General features: G+C 50.2%; 1 protein-coding gene across 3 annotated transcripts in view; it reads left to right on the top strand.

Annotated features, from left to right (window-relative positions):
* The window catches only part of FAM3C (FAM3 metabolism regulating signaling molecule C), a 655,720-nt gene that overhangs the window by 314,919 nt on the left and 322,672 nt on the right, over positions 1-18,129 (top strand). For all 3 annotated transcript variants that reach the window (XM_069629081.1, XM_069629083.1, XM_069629082.1), the window contains exon 4: positions 5,279-5,311. In XM_069629081.1, coding sequence (XP_069485182.1) covers positions 5,279-5,311 — 33 coding nt within the window. The remainder of the gene's footprint in view (positions 1-5,278; positions 5,312-18,129) is intronic.

The following is an 18,129-nucleotide window of genomic DNA, read 5'->3' as shown; positions in this document are numbered from 1 at the left end:
ACAGGGAAGGAGGGAGCAGGAGTCGAGGGGAAGCTGAGGAAACAGGGTGCATGCAGGAGCAGGAGCAGGGGGGCCTAAACAGAGATACAAGTGGGCAAAACAGGAGGCTCAGGGCACGGATCCACTCACCTGCAGCGCCGGGACCAAAAGTGGCGAGCAGGTGTGGATGCCATAGACTAGACTAGGCCTGCAATCAGATGGTAACTAGCCTATCAGGGGAGGGGCCGGGCCGGGAGGTGGGAGCAGGAGTCAAGGGGAAGCCAAGGAAACAGGATGCATGCAGGGGCAGGGGGGGCTAAACAGATATACAAATGGTCAAAACAGGTGGCGGATCCACTCCCCTGCAGCGCCGGGACCAAACGTGACCTTTTTATGTCTCTCCATGGTGTATGGTTGGAGTTCTAGTTTCCTAGAACGTTTGGGCTTAAACTGGGTTGCCCCTTTGGGCTTCCCTGTTATTTTCTCTTTAATGTACTTGGGTGAACTACTGTTACCAAGAGGTAAAGGGGGATTTTTATCCCCCTTTACATTTCATGTTCTGAGAAAGCACCCTCCACATAAAGTGGAGTGCTGGGGGGGTGGGGGGGGCGTTACAATGGGTTTGCAGTGATATTAACAAACAAAAAATAACGAATTAAAATAATCACAAATAAATAAAGGGTTAAAAGGTGTGTGGGGGTGTCTGGGTGGGGTTAGAAGCTTGTGGAAACGGGACCAATCGATATATTTGTTTTTATGCGTTATCAGTTCATTGGTTAGGATTTCATTTGGTAAAATAACAGCATCACCTTGCTTACTTACCTGTGGCATTTTTGTTACAATTGCAAGTTTACTTGAATGGCTGGTGGTAGTGGTTTTATGTTGCTGTTTTTCTTTTTTTGCCGTATTACTCGCAGGCTCTTAGCCTCGGTAATACACAGAAGGATCACCATTTTGCTAAAATGGCAGGCTCCTTTTTTCACGATTTCCTCGTTTGCTTGTAGTTTCTGAGGTCTTCCCCTGCCATTATAGGTGGGAACAACTTCAGTGGAAATGTCTTTGGCAGGTGCCCTTTGTATTCCACGCCTAGGCTTCTGTGTGTCTGAGAAGGCAGGATTTGAGGAAGTGCAAAACACTGCAGCCCTTTGTCTTTCACCTTGCCTGAAAGGAACCCAGTCTCAATGGGGGTGCTGGCTGGCCTGATTGGACAGCCAGACCTCTCCTTTCTGTAAACTGCAGGGAGAGATTGCAAAAGTTCCTGATAAATACCCCGAACCTGGAAGCTGCTGACCTGCTGACTGGTCGACCACTGGAGCTGATTCCAAAGAGGAAGATGAAGAAGAAAAGACGTCTATAGTCTGAGCCTGATGCAACCCTTCCTTCCAATCGACCAGAGGCTGGTGAGATCGAGTTAGACTAGTCTCAAGCAGATCTGCATCTTGAGCCATCCTCTGATGTGCTGCGATCTTGCTGGGCTGCAAACCGCCAATACCCTGGGACCTCGAGCCTGAGTGCGGTGCATGGTCCTCCGAAGTCCAAATCTTTAGTGGACTCCTGGTGGATCTCTAGAGACACGATTTGAATCCTTGAAGTCTCTGCACCAGAGTGCGGGACCCGATTAGTGAAGAGAATCCGACCATCAATATTCGATCTTCATCTGGCTGCTGTTTAAAAGGTGCCAAATCAAAACAGGCGCGAGAATCCATGAAGAGGACTTTGCTAGAAGTCTCCTCTGATGACTGCTGCTGCAAGTTCCCATCCAGTGTTCAGTTTTTTTGTCTCCAAACCAAGAATACAGGGACTGGGTCCTGTGCTGCTGCACTCTGAAAGCATCCGCTCCGAAGCACTTCTTTTCTCCTAAGGAACTGTGTGGGTTTGGGTAATTCTTACCTTAAGTCTGGTATGCATCCTGTGAGGCTGAATGGGTTAGTTGTGTAGTTGGGAGTTTGCCCATACCACTTGCTCAGGCTTAATGCTGGAACACACTTATGGAGCCTTCTGTGAAGTCTCTGAATAATTTAACTCAAATGAATTCATGCAACTGAGCCCCATCTCAACCTGCCTACAGCAGGCACCTAGACCACTAGGGCCCCTCTTTTGCCTGTGAGAGAAATCGAGCAATAGACTACCGGAGGACTGGATAAGAAAAGCATTCTGCCTTGAAAGTATGAGTGCTATAGTACTTACTTGCTTAAGAGGTTAGTGTGGTAACTGTATCTCTGTGAAACATGTTACAAAGTGTCATAACGTTTATGCTTGCCTTTGAGTTGCATTCTGCCCCTCTAAAAAGTATACAACTTTGAATTGTGTTTCTCCCCCCACCCACTTCTGAAAAGTAGTAAGTATTGGTACTGTCTAATTATTCTCAGGTGAATGAGTGTAAAAGCTTACCAATAGGGTTTACCTACCTTGAAATACATTTTCTTAAATTGTAATATTGGGTGTCGTTTTCCCTGGTTTGCTTTATGCAGATATAAAACAGTCTTAGGGTTTATACCTATCTTTACGTTGCTGGTAGCTCCTTTAAAAAGTATAGTATATAGGTCTTACGCAACTTGATTAGCTGCTGCTCTTCTAACCTTGTAACCCTGGGTTGTGCTTCCCTGAATTGATTTGGTGGTATTTTAAAATAGTTTCATAAAGTTCTTACTTACCTTAGAAACTGTATTATACACTTCTTAAAAGTATAATGGGTATAACTAGCTATTAAATAAAATATAGTTATGTGCCAATAGGTCAATTACTTACCTTGAAATACATTGTGTAATTTGCTTTCCCTGATTTGCTTAGTACATTCCAAAATAGTTATTGAGGGTTCATACGTGTTAAGTATGCATTTATTTACTAACTCTAAACTGAGTTCTAAAAAGTAATGTTGCAATCAGTATACTTGTAAAAGGGTTGGTTTATTATGTGATTTCATATCTGAGCATCACTGCATGGCTGGCAGGGTCAACTACCGTTAAGATGCTCATTGTATTCTAAAAGTATTTCTAACCTGGTCTTATACCCCAAGAATAGTACATTACTATCCAGTATGTACCACCTTAGGTTTGACTCACATTGACTTGCTTCTTGCTCCTCTAAGGTTATACCTTGGTTTGCATACCATAGGTATTGAGTTGGTTTTCATGATTGTGTTTGATATAATACTTGCCCAAGAATTATCTTGGCATTCTTGTATTTAAATAAACCCTTCAATTTTACCATACATAGTGTTTCTTTGTTTCTTTGGACCATATGTATGCTACAATTTCTTTGTACCAAGATACAGCCCGCTCTCCACCACATTATTAGGTGGTACAGCCTTATATTAAAAGTGTAGCTTATGTACTGCCTCAGATGTATGGTTTTATGAAGCCCTTAGCAGGACTTTAGAAAAACTGTCCTAACAATTGTCACTTCTCCCCAAGTGAGCCCTTTCCAATGAGGCTAGGGAGCTGTGGCTGCTACCCAGTGGACCCCTTAGGGGTGGTTTAATGTGGCGGGACCTAATGCGGAGGGACTCCCCCCTCTAGGGATAAGGACGACCATCTACGGTACAGCCTGTTGGCCAACATCACACCCCAAACTTCCTCTACCATGCCAAACGACTTCCTTGAGAGTAGAACCATATATTTCTGTAGTCTAAGAGAAACCGCCCCAACAGAAAGTACCAGGACGAAGAAGAGCACAGAAGACATGAAGATGATGGTTGTGCTAGTACTGGTACAAGGTGGCCCGAGAATGATTGAAGATAATCCATCAAGAATAACAAAGGACTTTGACATTCTGTGTAAGGAGAGAAGCATCAAAGATGTCATCAAGCCCAGCTGGGAGAGGCAGCAAGTGTGGAAACCGTCCAGAGCAGGTGTTTCAAATCCCGTCCGCAGCCTGGAGAGGCCGAAGAGTAGAGGACGCTGGTGAAGCGCTTAGAGAGCTCTCTGTGGGTCCAGCTGGAGCAGACCCGAACACGAAGCAGGAAGATGGAGCTGAGCAGACCAGTAGAGCGCATAGCCGCTGTGGTGCTGCAGAGGAGAGAAGCCTGAAGAGCTGGAGAGAGATGCGCCCCGGTGCAAGGAAGCCCCGGTGGCTTACTAGAGTCCCAAAGAAGGTTACAGGGGTACGAGAGACCCCGTGGTGACACTGGGGTGAAGAGAGGCAGGCTCAAGAGGCTCTCGCCAGCCCTTTGGGAAGGGTGCATTGAGCATCTGAGGAGAACATCCTTGTCACAGTGGCAGTAATAAGCCCACTAACCACCAGAGAAGGGTCTAGGACTGCAACACAAGCATATCTAGCATCCAAGGTGAACCTCCTCATCGCAGTGACAGCAATAAGCCCACTGACCACCAGAGAAGGGTCTGGGATCCTAACCCAAGTGGACTCGGCAACAGAGGACAACTTCCTCATCAGAGTGGCAGCAACAAGCCGTCTGAGCACCGAGAAGGGCCTTGGACCCTGACAAAGGTGTACTAAGCATCTGAGTAAAGCATCCTCATTACAGAGGCAAGGAGAAGACCTTCTGAGGCACCGAAAAGGATTTTGGGCCTCTGCCAATACCAGGAGAAGGGAGTCCTTCTCCTGGTTGTGAAAGTTGACTGATGCAAAGGTTTGTTGGCATCACAAGCCAGGGGGCAGGGAGTCTCATTCCCCCTAGCATCCTTTTGCCAAAGAGCATTGCTTGGAACAATACCCAAGCATCAGTTTGAGGGAGTCATTCTCCTGGAGAAGGAACGTTCTATTGACTTAATTCTTTAGTTGTAGTGTAAGGGATAGAAGTAGGTAATGACCTAGGACAGTGGAGTTTTGATTTCGACAGACATTCTGACAGATCCTTTAGTTAGTTTGAGGTAGGGAAAACCCTCTTAGAAGATGGGGATAGCAAGGGTTTCTTTTCTTAATAAAGAAGTCTTGCCACCGTCGTGTCAGCATCCTTCTTGGGGACACCCTTACACTTCACAGTTTACAAGAATTTGTTCCTCGTTGTTTACAAGTGCAATGATTTCAGTTTGTTTTATTCTACTGAGGTTCTGTAAATGGCAAGCCTCTACTGTTCTGGGAGGGTCGGGGTGGAGAAGTGTAGCACTTTTCATGGACTATGTAGGACTGCATTCCAGGATATTTATGGGTACCGATAAATGCTAGGATAATTACATGCTCATACTTCTGGTTTGTTAAGGTTTAGTATTGTTAGTGAGGGGGGCAAGGGAAATTAAGCTTTTTCCCTTTTGGCTGCATACAAAGTGTAGGGCTGTGTGTGTACTTTTGTTTGTATGTTTAGCTAATTATGATAATTAACTCCAATCTGTTCTTCTTTTAGCTAGATCAGCACAGGACACCTCAATACACACAGGTAATACAAATTTGTTTACTTTGTTGCTTTTTGGTCTTATTCAGACAGCAAATGCATTTTGTCTAATTTACTTAATTTAGAAGTATGTCCCCCTATGTGGCCATTAGGTACACACTAATGTTAGTGTGCTAAGAGGTTACATTGTTTAAGTTGGTCTAATGCAAAAATGTTTCTGCACTATTTCATAGGAAATGTATTTTATTAATAGATTTGATGTTATATGCCAGCCCTATCCTTTTTAAGTTTGGCTTGGGCGTGTGTGCATGCCACTGAGGATAAACTAATATATTTGGAGCATATGCGATATTCACATTCCTCAAGATGTTTGTTGTTCTCGCAGTTTCAATACCTTAACTGTTTTACTCTACTGTTCTTCTATTAGCCCTGGTATCAAAAGAACTGCAGTCAGGCCTAGAATGCAGCATATATGGGCAAGTGTTCATCGGCCATTGTGTGCCACCAGTAGCAAATGCAGGGCGAGTTCTGTGGTGGACATGGTCGCCATTTCTTCACCCATTTTCTTTCGTGCATTGTTATGGACGGATTTAGGTTAGCTGCAGGGCCAGACAGTCTCCACACCGGGACATTTTTTAAAATTTATCGGGCAATTGCTTTCCCTGCAGTAATTCAAATGGTTAATGGGTGCTGCTACTATACTTGTACGTCAGAATGATCTTGCACATTCCCTTTGATGGACAAGGCCTTTTTCATGCCTCTACCGATGAGCTCAACAAGCACAAGTCAGCCACCCAAGCTGCTAATTCCTTAGCCGTGTCGACCAAGGTAGGCTCCCAAGCCCTTTCATCAAACCTCTTACACCAGGCAAGACTTGATACAAAGGGCTTTTGCTGCCTATCCAGACAGGAAGCCCAAGAACACAGATTGCACTCACAGGAGGAAGCATACCAGAACCTCCCCCTAAGGTTTCTTCTTGGGAGCCTCCTTTACTACTGCACTTGAGTCAAAAAAGCAATGGCTGGATGAATCGGGTCCACTACAGTGGGGGCTGGCACTTCTTGCATCTGGAACATTGCCATTTGATTACTCTGGATCCCTGGGCCTGTTCAGCGTTGGCCAGGAGTTTTCACCTTTCTATCCCTCCTCTTCCTCTCCATCTCCTTATCCAGTTTGGATCCTTTTGCTTCTCAAGAGGTCAACATACTCTTCTCAATGTGAGCAAATGAAGCCAGTTCCCCCAGGTCCGAGAGGCCTAGGATGCCCAAATAAAACCAGGCAGACCTGTGGGCTATTCTCAACCTCTCTTCAAACAGTCTTTTCCTCCGTGCTGGAAGTTTCAGGATGATCAACCAGCCCAGATTCTTAGAGCCATGTAAAAGAACTGGTTCACCGCAGTACTCCTGAAAGATGTGTATCTATATGTCCCCATTTGGGAAATTCCTCTGGTTCGCAATAGTGAAACATCACTTCCAATGTAAGGTTTTGCCATTCGGGCTTCAAGTATTCGCCAAGCTGATGAATGCTGTTGCGAGCTACCCGCACCTTAGAACGGAGGGGGGGCCTGTACATCCTCATTTGAATGGCTGTATCATCAGAGATCCCTCGGCACAAGAAGCTGTCGTGAGCACTGCTCCCGAGAAGCCAAGTCAAGCCCAGCATCCCCAGAAGCAGGCTCACGACCCTCGTCCCCGGCTCCTGCAAACCCCTATTGGGGCCCTTTGGACCATGTCCTGGCGCCTCTGGCGCCAGGCTCATAAGGAACCTCAGTCCCGGCGCCAGGGGCGCCGGGCTCATAATTCTTGCAAAGGTGCTTGGGTGGACCTACCTGTAGCAGACCATGCTGCATACTCACCTTTGCAAATGCTGGCAGGATGAAGTCCCCAGCCTTCTGCTGGGAGGAACTATTCCCTGAACTGGGACTACTTTCTTACCTGGGTGGGGCTGGTGCCACTCCTTAGCTCGGGAACACAGGAATTCTTTCACCTGGGCGAGGCTGAGGAAGAAGACACCCAATCACTCCAACACTATTTAAACCACACCCGATTGGGAAAACGTTCTTCGCGTTATTCTGCATCTGCAGCAGGACGCTCACCGAGTCAGCTCCAGCATTCCAGTGACATCTCCAGCTTCAGCTCAGCAACCTGTGGAAGAAAGACACGAGAACTATACTTACCATCCAGGAATCCAGACACCGGCAGAACCTGCAAGCAAAAGAAACATAAGGTTAGCAAGTCGCAACACGTTCGCAGCCGCGCTCGCTTACCTGATCCATCTGTGCTTTCACGGATTCTTCGCGGCCTTCTCTTCAGCAGCCTAACGGCACCTCTAAAGACAAAGAACATTGTTAAGTAGGAATCGGGTGAATGCGGCCGCATTTACTTTTCTTACCTGCTTTTGTGCGCGTATTATGATCTCTTCAACCGCAGCAGCCCGGCACCTGAAAATAAGAAAAGACATTATTTAAGTACCATTAAAGACTGCAAGAAAGCCTAACACTTACGTGTTTCCCCACGTGCATCCGCGACTGGGAAACCGCCCGCAACATCTCAAGACCTGAAAACAGAAAACCAGGGACATTATTGAGGTGTCATTGAAATTCCCATACCTACGTACAACCGCGCGTGTCGCGCTCTGTGTGACCACGCCCTCAGCATCCAGGCACCTGAAAAAGACAATGCAAAGACTTCATTAAAGGTGCCCATCTCTTCAAGACTATAAACTCTTTATACCTACTGGCATCCGCTCGTGCAGCAACAGCGGCATCACCTTTTGGCATCTCAGCACCTGTGCCACTTCTAAGGCCACAAAAGACTTTGAGGATCTCCAGTGACGTAACTGGAGCCCACGCACCCCTGCATAAGTCGCAGGATGGAGAGCCCAGCATTTATACGCCTAAGGTGAGAGCTCACCAGGACATTGGACTTTCGGAGAGTTGGCGATTAGTGAGGAGGAAGTCCAGCCAAACGGTCATTAACCCTTTTTTCTTCCGCCTGCAGAAACCTTTCCCTGCAAGCCAGACGGTCAATAAGAGGAAGCCCAGTCCAGAGAGTCATCTGAGCTCTACGCTTTTCAATTGAAGAGACTATAACAGTTCAGCCGGGACCAGCGCCTCCGTGGGAATCAGGTTAGCGTTACAGAAGCCTTGCTATTGACTGAAATACTGTGGCCATGCTATACAATTGAGGGTGTTTAATCAATTTCAAGAAGTTCAACCTTATGCTTCCCCTGAGGCTCACCTTTTTGGTATTCGTATTGGAATCCCGCTTGGCAGCATTTGTTCTGACTGGGGCAAAGTCTATATTGACTGAACAGTGTTTCATTTTCAGAACAGACAAATCACTTTATCCTTGTGGTTTCAGAGGCTCCTAGGTTTGATGGTGGCCTGTGTTCAATCTGTGCTGTGGGCCTGTCTGAATATTGAGACAAATACAGCTCCAACTAGCAGAATCGTGGAACCAGTCTGCGGGGACGCAGTCAGACTGCATCCCAAATACAAACTGAACATCAGAGGACCTGGGATGGTGGACCAATCCAATCAACTTGGGTCTTGGGGGGGGGGGGGGGGGGGGGGTTCTGCTCACTTTTAGGAAATTCCCCCACTCAGTGTCACAATTAATCATCCCTAAATGGGTATGGTGTCACTCGTACACAGGCTTTGGTCAGCACAAGACAAGACACACCATATCAATGTCTTGCAACTACAGGCAATTTTAAATTCTCTTAAGGCCTTGCGACCAGTGATTTGGGCAAAGGCTGTACTGGTACAGAGGGCTCTACCTCGATGCTTTATATAAACAAACAGTAGGCGAACCGAGTCTCCTCCATTCTAGCACCTGCCGGATACAAAGTGTGAATGTGCCATTTCCCAAGGGATTGCTCTCAAAGCAGTCTACCTTTCGGGTGCTCTCCGACAAAGAAGCCCACCATCTGAGCAGATTGATGCATTTGAATCATGATGGAAGATCAATGTAACATAACTGGTGTATTTGTGGAGTGAATGTTCACCTCCAGTGGGGCATCTTGCCACTATTGACCGATAACAGATGTTTTATTGTTACCAAACATAATGGTACTTAACCAGACAGTCCTCAATCCAAGCTTTCTCCTTTGGGTGGAAGGTAGGCCTGAACTGGCAGCGGACGGGCTTTTGACAGTCTGTAACTGAAAGTGTCCTCTCTTTACCTTCCGCAATGGTTGGAACTCTAAGAGGAGTACACTTAAGCTAGATTGACTGGTTATAGCTTTACATTTTCCCTCTGATCCCAGGGGTTCTCGTGAAATGTGAGGAGGTCATGAACTCCGCTCTCATTCTGATAGCTTCTTTGAACAGCAAGCTCTTATTTCCATTCTGTGTCCTGACTGTCCCTATCTCCTACTACTACACCAACAACTGAGCAGTAGCCTCCGTCTTTCTCCTCAACTGATGAGCTTAGTAGTCTAATTCCTGGGACAGTTGGGTATTTCACCAGACAATATGAGCATTGTATGGGTGGCTATGAAGCAGTAAACACGCTACCAGTATAAAAGAGAGTGAGCAAAGTTCTACTACTTGGCACTGGACAAACACATGAATCCACATTTGTGGTTGGTAAATAACGTTCTTTCGTTTCACCATGGCATCTCCTGTTTCTGAGGAGTACTGCCACTCTTATCTGGCCACCCTTGGCGCCAAACATATTTCACATATGTCCTTTTCATTGTCTAATCCACTAGTGAGAAGGCATTTGAAAGTTTTGGGTCCTATCGTACAGTTAAGCGACCTCATCCAATATGGGACTTGAATCTTCTATCTGCTCTGGCACATAATGCTTTCAAACCTACGGCGTTCTCTGATATGAACCACTGGAGAAGTGGCCTTGTTAGTCACTCTAACGTCTAGGAGAATTGGCAAAATGCAGGTCTTTTTTAGCTTCTGAATGCGGCATGTTTTTTTTTTAGAGTGACCATGTAGGTCACACCCTGCTTTCCTTCCTAAGATGTTTTTTCCCACATTAATGAACAGGTATTCCATGCCAGTTTTTCCAAAACCTCAGCTTTAAGAGGAATTCAATCTCCATTGCTTAAGATGTAAGGAGGGTGATAAAATGGGATCTATGTGGAAAAAATAGATTATTTTCTTTTTTTTACTGCCAAGCCAAAAATGTTGACTTTTGTATACTTTATTTTTAACCCGTTTCCCCCCCAATAACCTCCCACATTTTTTATGAACTTTATTTAATTTACGGTCACATGATAACTCTGGGTAAAGCAGTAAATGCAGTAGTAAATGCCCCCACGCCACCCTCTTCCCGCACTTGGAGAAGGAAAAGAGAAAGAAGAAAATAGAAAAGAGAAAACATTTGGAAGTAACGGACGACTTTGGGCCACCGACTTTGAGTTACATTCATTAGCCCAGGGTTACGCATCAACCAGTCCCATTCCTCATAGCATTAAAAATCCAAGGTATTCGGGGTTGAGCTCGCAGCCCTAACGGTCCTTCCACACCCCCTTCTCCCTGGTGCTCCCAAGTTCCCGCCCCCACCAGAAGATCTCCTAATCAACTGTTCAGAGAAGGCACAGGTTTCGCAGCATGCGACCGGCCAAAATAAGTGAGCTTCTCCAGCATGGGGTCTGGCATGGATTCACATGCTCATGAATATTCCCCATCGTCAGGCTGGCAACTCTCGGTAAAGAAGAAATCAGTTTCAGTTTCGTTTCTGAACTGTCTTTCTAGTAATAACCAATCACTGGTCTCTGGGTCATACTTCCCCCAGCCAATGACTGCCCTCTACCTAAACCCCTCCTCTGGCAGCTATCTTCAGATTTTTACCGCACGGTCAAGTGTTGGGAGTCCTCATGCTAGAGCTCTCGAGCTTTTACTGCGTTTTGCGATTTTTCAAAGTTTAATCTAATTTCTTTCGGTCAATCGAGCCTCAAGCTCCACCGTTTCTATTTCCGATCATCGGGGACCAGTTTTGGAATTTTCTATGCCCCTGAAGGGCGACGTTTTTGTTGAGTTTCGCTTCTTGGAGGATTCCAGAAGATCTTTGAGGCCTACCCCGCGTGGACATGGCCCAGGACAAAGGAAACGCAATGCCCAGATTAAAGCTGCCCTAGATGCGGATTGCAGAATATCTTCAAAGAGGACGAGCATTCTAGGTGCCTCTACTGCCTTCACGAAGACAAAACGCACGTGGAGAAGGACTGTGTTTTGCAAAAAACATGTCGGAACGGACTGTGAGGGATCGGCGTATCCGCCTCACCAACTGGCTGGAAGGGAAGAGCCCGGTGGTAGGTGAGAAGTGGAAGAAGTCCGAGCGGTCTTCTAAGACCTTTGAGGGCGCTCCAGCGACGGGGGCCCAACAAAAGGCAAAGCACTGCGAGGCCGCGGGCACCGAGAGCGCCGATCGGTCGGGCTCCTCGGTTGCCAGGCAGGGCGCCCTTTCACTGACGCCATCAACCACAAGCCAACGCTCTGGCTCGGGGAAGAGGAAATCGGAGAACCCGGGTAAGCTTCTGGAGACGTCCCGGTCGATCCCGACAGACAGCCGAGGGGGAGCCAGGCGGTGACCCTCCCCCACCCCCCTAGTGAAGGTCTCAAGCGTGTCCAAAGTCGTGAAGGCCTTGATTCACCCGGCTAAGGCCTCTATCGAGGGAGTTGTGGTGGCCCTGGCGAAACCTCTGGGAGGCTACCACAGTGGAGGCGACCTCGGGCCCAGAGTTTCCCTGCCACTGTAGAGGGAATCCTTTTTTCAGCCCATTGAGAAGACCCCCGTGAAAACCCCAGTGGAAAAAGAGGGGGTGGATTGGTGGCCGTCACGGACACAGATACAGCCTCGAAAGAGGAGCTGGCTGGAATCGCAAAGATCCTGAACAAGAAGTTCGAGGAGGTCCAGTCCCATGGGAGGGATCCCGACGAGGCGGACGAAGAAAGTGATGGAGGTGCCAACGAGGAGCCTGTGGAGGCGGATGATTCGACTCCCCAAACCGTTGCGCCCGTCGCAGCCAGTATCTGGGCCGCAGGACAACTCGGAAGCAATCTTGATGGCGATCCAGGCTTTGTGTACGGAGATAAAGACAAGGTTGCCCTTACCCCCAACGGACGATCCAGAGGAGCCTGGACCGTCGGGAAGCCCTCCAAGCAAGCGGAGAACTCATCCCCCCGCCCTTCCAGCCTTCGCAGCCTTCATCTCCTTCCCCTGATCCGAGGGATTACACGGGAACAGAGACGGCCACGACGGGGACGACGGTGGTGACGATGGGATGGGCTTTCCATCACCACCTCCTCTGGCCTCCCCTCCCGACGAAATTGGCTCCTTCCACGCCATGATCACCAGGACCTCCGTGCTCTTCCAGCTCTGCCCCGGGGAACAGAAGAAGGAAGGTTTCCTCTATCAACGGCGTGAGGTCAAGAGGAAGACGGTCCTCTCGGTTCCATTGCTTGACTACCTCTGGGACGAGGGACTGTCGCTCCTGACGAACCCGTCCACAACACCTGCCAAGAGAGACCGGTACGAGAAGAAGTACCGGGTCCCGGATTCTGCCCCCATGTGCCTTAGGGCGCAGCCGACCCCAGGATTCGGTTGTCTATGCAGCGGCCAAGAAGAAAGCGGCGGAGGTGACGGCTTCAACGTCGACTTACCCGCTGGACGGCAAGGGGAAGAAACTGGACGCCATGGGACGACGGGTCATGGCGGCGACGACGACGATTAAAGCGGCCAACGCCCTCGCGATTGTGGCCCGCTACGACCGGGAGCTGTGGTTTAAGATCGCTCCCCTGCTGGACTTCCTCCCGGACGACAAGAGGGCTGAAGCCCCGGGGATCCTACAGCAAAGTGAGGTGGCGTCGGACCACACCATAACGATGGCCACTGACATTGCTGACACCGGTTTCCACCAGATTGGCAACAGTGTTTGCCTTTGCGGGCGTGGTCGGCTCAAGGCAACAGATTTCCTTCAGGACGTGCAGACCAGAGTTCTGGACATGCTTTTCGACGGGAACAACCTGTTTGGCAAGACAGTGGACGAGTCACTGCAGGCCATCAAGGCCGACACAGAGACGGCTCGGGCCTTGGGGGTTTTGCAGCAACGACGGCCGCCCTTTCGGAACTCCGGAGGTAAGCAAGGTGCCTCCAAAGGATTCGGCGACGGCTCCTCGATGTACCACCAGGCGGCCCGCTCCTTGTCGCAGGAGGCCTACAGAGGACGCGGCAAGTCGGGAGGCTCTCGTCGCCGCCAAGGCGCAAGGCCGCTGCCAAGCAGGACTGAACCGGCCGTAACATCTGGCCCCCACCTCAGTACCCCGGTGGGAGGCCAGCTGGCGAAGTTGTGGGAGTCCATCTCCACCGACCGATGGGTGCTGGATGCCCTGGCCCGCAGGCACACTCTAGAGGAGTTTCTAAAGAAGTGTCCCCGCATTCCACCCGTGGCCAGGAAGGAAAACCACGTCCCTCAACTGCTGCTGGAAGTGAGGGCGATGCTGAAGAAAAGAGCCACTGAGGCTCCGGGGCTCCAGAGTGTACTCGTGTTACTTCCTCATAAGAAAGAAGACCGGCGCCTGGCGAGCCATCCTGGACCTTCGTCATTTAAACAAGTACATAAAGTCCCAGAAGTTACGGATGGTCACCCTCCAGCACGTGCTGGCACAGTTGGAGGAAGGCGACTTCCTATCATCGTTTGACTTGGAGGATCCCTACTTTCACATCCCCATCCTAAAAGGACATCGAATGTTCCTCAGATTTGTAGTCCAAGGCCGATACTACCAGTTCAAGGCCCTTCCCTTTGGATTGAAGTCAGCGCCCCGGGTATTCACCAAGTGCCTAGCACCCGTGGCGGCGCGGCTGCGCCTACAGGGGATCCACGTCTACCCCTACCTGGACGATTGGCTCATCCGAGCAAAGACAAGGGAACTCGCCATCGGGCACACAGTAAAGACCGTCCAACTGCTCACGGATCTGGGATTTTCCATCATACTTCGCGAAATCCCACTTAGTTACGTCGCAAGCCGCCCTGTTCCTGGGAGCCAGGCTCGACACAGTGGCGCAATTGGCCTCCATCGGAGGAAAGGACGAAGGCCATCCCGGGCAAGGTGTAACGGATGTTGACCATGGACGTGGCCAGGGTGAGGTCCATCAAGTCCCTTCTCGCCATGATGTCCTCTTACATCTACCTCGTGCGCCTGTGAAGGCTGCGGATGCGTCCACTGCAAGAGTTCCTGAAGTCCGTTGGGTGTAAGGAGCGGGCAGCTTCGAAGACAGGATCTCGCTCAACGAGACCTTCCGCCAAGCGATTCGGTGGTGGGGCACCCGTGCACATCTGGCGGCGGGTATGGACTTCCAGACCCCGACACATCAGGAGACGGTGACGATGGATGCCTCCCTGGAGGGATGGGGAGCGCACACCGGAGATCTCCACGCAAGAGGTCTTTCGCTCCCGGAGGAGAGGTCACTTCACATCAACGTCCTGGAGTTCCGAGCCGTATTCTGGGCCCTCAGGTCGTTCCTTCCGTCCCTCAAGGGCAAGGCGGTGAGGATCTTCACCGACAACACCATCACGATGTTCTACATCCGGAAGCAGGAAGGCACCAGATCCCCAGCCCTATCCAAGGAGGCCCAGGATCTGTGGCACTGGACGTCGCCCAAGGGATGTTTCTGGTACCCTTCCACCTGGCAAGTATAAATAACAGCATCGCCGACTCACTCAGCAGGGAGCTGCGCTCGTGCCACGAGTGGGAACTGCGGCAGGATCAAGTAGATCTGCTATTCCAACGATGGGGCAATCCCCAGATCGACACATCTGCTACGCCGATGAACACCAAGTGCCGAAGCTTCGCTAGCGGGTTTCCCCAGCTGGGGAGCCTGGGCGATGCCTTCTCATTCCCCTGGGATGGCCTGTTCCTGTATGCATTCCCACCGTTGCCGTTGCGACTCATCGATCAACTCAGACGGTCCCGGTGCAGGATGATCCTCGTTGCACCGGCGTGGTCGAGGCAGATCTGGTTCCCGGACCTTCTGGACATGTCAGCGTCCCCTCCCAGTCAAACTGCCAATGGATGCGAATCTTCTCGCCAGAGAAGGAGGTACCATCCTCCACCACAACCCGGGGTCGCTGAACTTGCTGGCCTGGCTCCTGCAGCACTAGTTTGGAGGGTACGATATCCCGGCAAACTGCAATGAGGTGCTTGCAAAGGCCAGGGCGTCCTCGACCCTCAAGTGCTATGGACACAAGTGGAAGAGGTTCTCTGTCTGGTGCCGTGCACAGAAGATTAACCCTCTGTGGATTACGGACCCTCAAGTGCTGCCGTACCTACTGTCGCTGGCCAAGGCGGGGCTAGCTCATGCCTCCATCAAAATCCATCTAGCGGCGATTTCCTGCTACACCAGAACTCCAGGTTGATGATCTCTGTGGTCCCATCGTCTGGTGAAGGAGTTCATGAAAGGATTGTTCCGGTCAGTCCCGCCGGAGAAGGCTCCGGCCCCGGCGTGGGAGCTCAACGTGGTGCTGAGCAGGCTCATGGGACCTCTATTCGAGCCTCTGCATTCGGCGCCGTTGAAGTTCCTGTCGTGGAAGACAGCGTTTCTTGTGGCCATCACCTCCGCACTACGAGTGGGAGAGATCCAGGCCCTCTCCTGTAAACCTCCATATCTGACTTTCCACGATACGAAGGTGGTGCTGAGGACACACCCCTCCTTCATGCCCAAGGTGCCGTCGGACTTCCATCTCAACGAGCCCTTTGTGTAACCCGTTTTCTTGCTGTCGCCTTCGTCACCGGCCGAGAGGACTTTGCACTCGCTGGATGTGGCTAGAGCGCTGAAGTTCTACGTGGACCGCACGAAGACCCTTCGGAAGACATCACAGCTATTTGTGAACTTTGGACCTGTGAACCAAGGGCAGGCCTTCTCAAAGGCTTCCATTTCCAGATGGCTCTCCGGCTGCATCATGCACTGTCACCGGTTGGCAAACCGACCGTTGCCCGGCCGTCCGAGAGCCCATTCAACCAGAGCGATCGCTGCTACCACGGCGTTCCTGTCTGGTGTGCCCTTGCTGGACATCTGCAGGGCTGCTACGTGGAATTCGGCGCCCACCTTCACGAGATTCTACTGCGTCGACTGGGATTCCAGGGAGGAGTCCAGAGCAGGCAGTGCTGCGCAACCTGTTCGCCTGAAGGTGGGCCTGGTTGAAGGGGTAAGAGATGCTTAATGTTGAGTTGATGTAATGCTTCATGTTGAGCCTTGCCACCTCCCGTGGTTGTGCATGTGTGTACTGCTATGTTTTCTTGTATTCATGAGCATGTGAATCCATGCCAGACCCCATGCTGGAGAAGGAACAAGTTACTTACCTGTAACTGTTGTTCTCCAGCATGGGTCTGGCATGGATTCACATGCAAACCCTCCCTCCTACCCCTTCTCTTGGTCCTACTGCCACTTTACATGCTACCAAATCTGAAGATGGCTGCCAGAGGAGGGGCTTAGGTAGAGGGCTGGGTTTTCCAGATGCGGGCTCAGCGATCTTCACCGCTAGGAATAACTGGGTTGTCAATGAGGCACTGGGTCCCGTGAGCATGTAGGAACCATCCTCCGGTACGGTTCGGAGTAAGACCACCAGGGAGTCAAAGGGGAGCTGGGCCACAGTTCTTTCATTTAAGCAAAGACTTCCTTCCAGTATACAGCTCTGACAGGGAAGGACCGCCACATGTGCAGCATACTACCCACCTTCCCGCACCCATGCCAACATCAGTCTGATAGTTCCAGGGATATGTGATGGACCCTCACCGGCGTGAGGTACCATCTGTATCAGAGTTTTAGTGCCCCTTCCTTTGTCTGCGTGGACCTCGAGCTAGCATGTGTTCACCGCCAGATCTTAGCCCATGAATCATCTGGGATTGTTTCCCACTTGATCATATAAGGGTGCTTAGTCCCACCCTCTAAGTTCCCCAATAACCTATATAAATGTGAGACCTTCCCAGAACCCCTTCATTCCAGGGCTGTGAGTTCAATCCACTTGGGTGCCCAAGTAAACACCCGCTTGGTTGTCGGGTTGGTGATCCATTAACTAAGCTGGATATAACGGAATCGGTTCACGCAGCTTAAATTTGGCCTTACAATAAGCAAAAGTCAGAGGTTCCCTACGTGGAAAAGATCCCGAAGTTTCAATGGGACGCCCCTCTCTCTGCCCTCTCTGGAGAAATGTCTGGGTTATGCTTAACAGATGTGAGGGGGGCTAGCCCCTCGGGATCCCCAGGAGCCGACTGGCCCTGTCCTAGTGTGCCTGAGTAAATGTCGTGGGCAAGATTCCACCCCCACCCTCTGGCCGCCATTGATAAGAATGGGAGCTCATGTAATGGGGTTGACAAGCCTGCTGACTAGATATCCTTCCAGCATGAGCCACACCGCTCTGCCAGCCAGTCCAGCACTGGGGCTACTTGCGCCACCAGAAATTAATTTCTCACGGATGGGACACCAGCCCCCCCACTCCCTAGAAGCCCCCCCCCCACACCCACGGCCGGGGCTTTGTATAGTAACTTCTTCGGGATCCTGGACTCCTTCCCCCCCCCAGATACATTTAACAATGTGCCCTTGGAGCCCCTCAAGATCTCTCGCCCGCACCTTCAGAGGCAGCCCCTGAAACACATATAAGGACTTTGGGAGCAGGGTCATCTTTACGGCCAGTATCCGACCAAGCCACGAGATTTCTTGTTGGCCCCATCTTGCCAGTTGGTCCCGGGTTACCTTTTTCAGGTTAAGGAGATTAGCTCCCATCAGTGAGTCGAAGTCGGCGGTGACACACTCCCAGATACAGCATCCTATCCGACACCCAGAGGTGTTTTTTTTTTAAATTTGTTTTTTTTTTAATTATTTTTTTTGCTCACGCAGGGTTTCACA

Source organism: Ambystoma mexicanum, chromosome 12, assembly GCF_040938575.1.
Source record: "Ambystoma mexicanum isolate Mex_15411 chromosome 12, UKY_AmexF1_1, whole genome shotgun sequence".
In the NCBI taxonomy this organism is placed as follows: Eukaryota; Metazoa; Chordata; class Amphibia; order Caudata; family Ambystomatidae; genus Ambystoma; species Ambystoma mexicanum.
The sequence above is the reverse complement of the archived record's forward strand: the minus strand, read 5'-3'. Positions and strand labels throughout refer to the sequence as shown.